The sequence below is a fragment of the Macadamia integrifolia genome, chromosome 2, assembly GCF_013358625.1.
Source record: "Macadamia integrifolia cultivar HAES 741 chromosome 2, SCU_Mint_v3, whole genome shotgun sequence".
Taxonomy (NCBI): domain Eukaryota; kingdom Viridiplantae; phylum Streptophyta; class Magnoliopsida; order Proteales; family Proteaceae; genus Macadamia; species Macadamia integrifolia.
In genome coordinates this window covers 3,869,245-3,874,816 of record NC_056558.1, presented here as the reverse complement: position 1 = coordinate 3,874,816, position 5,572 = coordinate 3,869,245, and the positions used below count along the sequence as shown (strand labels likewise).

The window sequence follows — 5,572 nt, the reverse complement described above, 5'->3', positions numbered from 1 at the left end:
TACGATATAGAAGGACCGCTACTACAAGCAGTACTACACCTTTGATCGTGAAATATCAATTGCTTGTTGAACCCTGTGAATCGTGCCGTTAACTTTAAGGCTATGCCATCCTAAGGTGCTGCTAAATGGAAGGATCTTATCAACGTCCATGAATGATAAATCATAGATCGAACTATCGAATCGATCAGCCTGATTTACAACCAGCCTGCGGTCGAGCTGATCGTAGACCACCGTTGCGCTAACGCCCCGTTATATAGGGTGGTCGTAGATCAGCTTTTCTTGATGGGCGCGTTAGCACGCCCGTTTATAACAAAGGGTTTTAAATGCTAAGTAAAGTGAAATTTAATAACTAAATATAAAATGTTTCGGAGTTAGTGATATAGTCTCCATCCTTTATTTCCATTGTAACCTTATAGAGAACAAAATATTTCATTATTTCTCATCCCCTTGAGCAGGCATTGTTACCATGGGAGAGACTCATCGAAGCATGGTTGCTAAGGCGTGTCCACAATATTGCTTAGATGTGGATTATATGACTTGTGCATCTACTGGTGAAGAAAAGCTCACTGGAAAATGCAATTGCTGCTTAGCTCCAAAGAATTGCACCCTTCACCTCAAGGACGGAACCATAGTCTCTTGCAGTTGATGTAATTGACTGAAATATTTGAAATAAAACACTAAATAAATTGTGACTTACAGATAATTGAGTTATTCTTTAAAATTTTCCTATCCTAGCCATACTGGTAGTTGGGATTCAAGAATTAGAATTGGATTGGGCAAAATGATTGATTTAGAATTGAATTGATCAATTCATTTGTCTATTCGAGGATTACGGTTTATTTTAACCAACCTAGATTAGTATCGACTGGGACTGATCTCAATTCCAATTCTCTCTCTCTTCTAAACTTTGAATGGTGCAGATATTTTCCATCATGAAAAAATTCTATGATATTGGCAAGCCTTTTTTTTTTTTCTTCGATAAAATATGGATTGAAGAGGAGCCCAGCAAGTGTCTTTCCTCCTTTCCTCCCATTGAAAAGACTTCCTTGCCCTCCTATGTCCAAAGATATAATTGGTACATAGCGCTAGCTTACTGAACGGTAGTATGCCCGACCCTCTCCCATAATATTATTTTAAAGGGAAAAAGAATCCTACAAGTCTAGCGCAGGAAACACCTAGACAATTTAGGGTACGAAAAGATTGTGTTGTCGTTCTTGACATGCGCGGCATATAAAACTGGCAAGGTTCTCTTGCTTTATTTTAATTTTCTTGCAATTTGGTCTTCATTTTGACAAGACATGTCCAAGAAGCACAATTTAAAATTTTGAACAAGAGTGAATGAGAGAGTGAATTGAGTTACGGGAGTCAATCAATTGTGGATGCCAAGGGCATTAACGATCAAGATACTATCACTATTTTCGAGAAAACAACATCTTAATAAATAAATAAATAAAATGTAAAAATTAAAAACAAATTAAAGAAAAGGAGGAAGGGTTTTGTACAAGGTGTTGCATTGGGGGATGAGAGTCTATGATGCATCCCCTCATCAAATTCATCCAACGGCTGTGTACATGATCATGCACCAATATTCTTAATATTAGTATCAGATCGGCTGAATTAGTTGAATCATAATGGTATTGGTTGATATCGTTTAAAATCATTAAAAAAAATCATTATATTATGAAAATCAGGAATAAAATCAATCAATCCAAGTTGAAACAGACCAATCTGTATGATCAATATCGAATCAATATTGACAGTCGTATTCGCTGATCCATAGCATATCGAACCCATGATGAACACTGAACATTTTGAATGCAATTTTCTATCAGATCTTTATTTACAGAAGATCTCTCTCTAATTTTTACTTACAAAAATTACTAGTAGGTCAGCTAAGAGGAAAAGAGAAAATAAGTGCAAATTTCTTGGTGAAAGTATCAACAAGCATTCAAAGTTAGAAGGTCAAAATGAGAGGAACCAAAAACCACGACCAGCCAGCATTCAAGACTGTTTATGAGATGGTTCAAAAAAATTCATAAAATCCATAGTAAGTCTTTACATTACCAACCCCCCACCCCCACCCCCAAAAAAAAAAAAAAAACCCCAAAAAATTTTTGAAAAAAATTGAGTTTATACATGAAAAATTCTTGAGGGCAAATCATTTAGACTTGTGTCTCTTATTATTGTTGACATTTGCAGTGGTTTGATCTGGAAAAATCTCATCAGTAGGATTGGTGACATTCCCCGCGCCATTTGGCAAAATATTATCAGGAAGAAGATAGTTGATGTGGAGGGGATCCAAATAGTTATATTGGGGTAACATATAATCATCAACTGAAATACTAAGATCCTCATAATCAAAACAGATGTTGGATAAACTATTGGGATCCCCATTATCAAAGTTGATGTTGGATGAACTACTAGGATCCTCATAATCAAAGCTGATGTCGGACATGTAAAGATAATTACTACTAAAATAGGATTCCGAAGGTAGTGGAGAAAGGTTATATTGAAGAGAGTGATCATTGGATTCATCCTCACCAGATGGGCTGATAGAATTGTTAGGATCATTATGTGTAGGACCAAAATCTTCATCAATGACATCAGAATAATCACCATCTCCAATCAATGTATCTACACCCTCCACTTGAATTTCTGTATTTTGTACTTCTCTTGTTGATTTATCATGTTTCTTGTAAATCCTACATAAGACCCAATCATCCAGCTAAAAGAAAAAGAAAAAAAAAAATTGCCATAAATGATTAAATAAAAAAAAAAATTCCATAGAAAATAATTGCAAAATAAGAATAATTCAGAACATACCTTCATATCATTTGGACCTCTATTAGTTTGGTGAGTAGAACATTGTATCACTCGAAACTCATGCATAATCCAGTTAGACTTGTCACCCTTAGGAGCCTTTCCTATAAAGAAATTTAATAATTTCTTATGACCAACAACTTCACCATTGCTCTCAATTGATTTATTTGCTGTTGTGGCTTTCCAATAGCCATTTCTTGCCGTTCGACTTGGTCGATTTCCTTGTTTATACTTTCGATCTCTAGGCGTAAAAAAATACCATTCTTCCTCTTTGTATGATTGGTACATCTCTATAGATCAATCAAAGAAACAAAATAAGAAATACATATAATCATAAATCAATCATCTTTAATGTCACTTAAGCACAAAACAACTATATATAAAGCAATGTACGTACCAGCAAGATCATCAGGATTATGTCTGTAGAGGTCAACTTCTCTGATTCGGTTAATGGGTAATGGCTGATTCATAATTCTCTTCTTCAGATAGTGAACAATAAGTTCTTCATCCGTAGGACAAAACCTGAAACCTGGTGGGAATGAGTTGAAGTAAGCAGAATTATCATCATCACCATCACCATGAACTGCAATTTGATCATATTGAAATTGATGATTCATCTTCTCAGTTTGATCAATCTCCTGAGCTTTAGTTGGAGAGAGAGAGAGAGAAGAAGAAGAAGATGGAGTGAGTTAGTTGCGTGAGAGCGGTATTTTGGTATATGGGTCCTACGTTCCCATAAAAGTAGGAAGGTTTCTCCCAACAGATAAGTGAAACTAACAGCCTATCTTTATGTGTCATGTAATATTTTCTGGCCATTGGATCTTTAAAGAAATAGCTGTGATTTAACCACGTGTTAGATTTGCTTGGTTTTCTTGATTCTCCAATTATGATCGGACTAGAACTTGAATTTGAAGTAGGAGACTTTGGGTCTACTGTTCTACTGTTCATAGACCACGTGTAAGCTATTGTGATCTTTTGTTTCAATGGTAAAAAACATAAATATTTTCTTGAAAATTAATTGTTGGTCTGAATTAATCCACCGCTGAAAAAAAATTAAAAATCTTTTGTCTGGGTGTAGGGTTGTTGCCTAAGTTCACCTGGACATGCGTATGAGGATTCAATGTATAGGAGTATTTATGGAGGTAAAAAGGACATGTATTGTTGGATCTTCACATGTACATCCAAGTGAACATATGCACCAGATTTAAATTTGATTATTTCACTACTCCTGTGTTGAGCGTAGATGACAAAACTTCGTGGTCCATTCAATTGTAAATTAGGCTTAAGTTTCGAAGTGTAAAGTAAAATAGTTTTACATGTTAATAAACGACCAATAACATTTATATTACCCACATTACTCATTTGTTGTCTTAAAATACTTTCAAGCTCTTGACCTTGGGTTCAAAATACCCTAAAAGCTAGCCAGTCATTGTGATCGTGTCGTCCAACAATTTCTCTCTTAAAGTTTCTTGCAATTTGGTCTTTGTTTTGACTAGACATGACCAGGAAACACATTTGAACACAAGTGACAACAAATGGATGCAATTTTCTAATTTTTGCATATCATTTCAATAAAATATTTTCCTCAATTATTCTAATCATTACACAATTTTGAAGTTTCTTTTTTTTTTTTTTTTTTTTTTTTTAACAAATCCCATAAAATATTTTATGGTGGATAGTTGCAACCAAAGCTAGAAATAGTTGACAAAGTTTCTCTGGGATCATGCATTGAGCATCACCTTCCATGAAACTCCAATCACCATGGGTGTAAGGAAACTCGGTCCATCACTATTACTTAGATTTTACTTTGCATTTTATTCTATTCTATTTTATTTTTTTATTATTATTTATATTTTTTACACTGTTAGTGGCTTATTTCATTATTATGAATATTTGGAATCCACATACTCTACAGCGAGCAGTGAGGTGCAGTAAGCATCAAATGACTGAGAGCATCTGGACACGTGCCTCAAGGGGCTCCTAGTCATCTGATGCTCACTGCGCTGGTCCAGCAGCTGTAGACGATTTTTATACGAATATCTACCCATATAAGGAGGGGAAGTGATCGCAAGAGAGGAAGCTGAAGAAATAATGTGAGAAATAGCCAAGGGTTTTAAACACTGGATTGGAATCAATTAATTCAAATTGGAGTCAACTAGTATTGATTTTAATTGATCCCATTTCGAATAATAATTAAATTAAAAAGACAAACTAAAAACAGATAAAGAAAACATAAGAACTAAGATTAAAAAAACTCGAGGACTAACAATGAACTAAAAGGTCACAAGGATAGAAATAAGAAACAAAGGATGATCCTAAAAATGTTAAAAACATAAAGGTAAGAAAAGAAGAATTGAAGCAAGACTAGATTAAGGAAAAAACAAGGACTAAACGATCTAGAAAAAAGAAAAAAAGACAATGAGGCCAGATTTGGTCGTAAAGGATATTTAAGGGGAAGGAAAGTGAAAGTTTGATACGTAAAAAAGAAATTTTTATAATCATTACTCCATGTGATCCCATATGATTGTATAAACTACTTCGTTTTCCTAACTATATTTAATAATGACAGATGTTTTACGTCATCTAGACCTCATTGAACGTCAACTGATTGTTATTTCATAGCGACTCATCTATATAAAAATTTGGCTTCATTTTATGGCATGTATCTCCTTCATAAATGATTTCTCCATAATGGTCATGAACGTTTGCTCCTGGTGTGTTCAAATAGGACTTAGCCAATCTTGTTACCAAA

General features: G+C 34.5%; 1 protein-coding gene across 1 annotated transcript; it reads right to left on the bottom strand.

Moving 5' to 3' along the window:
- Positions 1–2,158: 2,158 nt before the first annotated feature.
- On the bottom strand, positions 2,159–3,437 carry LOC122093525 (NAC domain-containing protein 1-like). The gene is made up of 3 exons (XM_042663877.1): positions 3,218–3,437; positions 2,824–3,110; positions 2,159–2,725 (listed from the first exon to the last, which is right to left on the bottom strand). The coding sequence occupies exons 1-3, from the start codon at positions 3,435–3,437 to the stop codon at positions 2,159–2,161; spliced, it is 1,074 nt and encodes a 357-aa protein (XP_042519811.1).
- Between the last annotated feature and the right edge of the window lie 2,135 nt (positions 3,438–5,572).

Excerpts from the sequence above, each read along its gene's own strand:
- LOC122093525 (XM_042663877.1), bottom strand. The coding sequence starts at position 3,437 with ATGAATCATCAATTTCAATATGATCAAATTGCAGTTCATGGTGATGGT. Across the intron at positions 3,111-3,217 it reads TAATCCTGATGATCTTGCTG|AGATGTACCAATCATACAAA; the intron begins GTACGTACATTG and ends ATTGATCTATAG. Across the intron at positions 2,726-2,823 it reads GAGGTCCAAATGATATGAAG|CTGGATGATTGGGTCTTATG; the intron begins GTATGTTCTGAA and ends TTTTTCTTTTAG.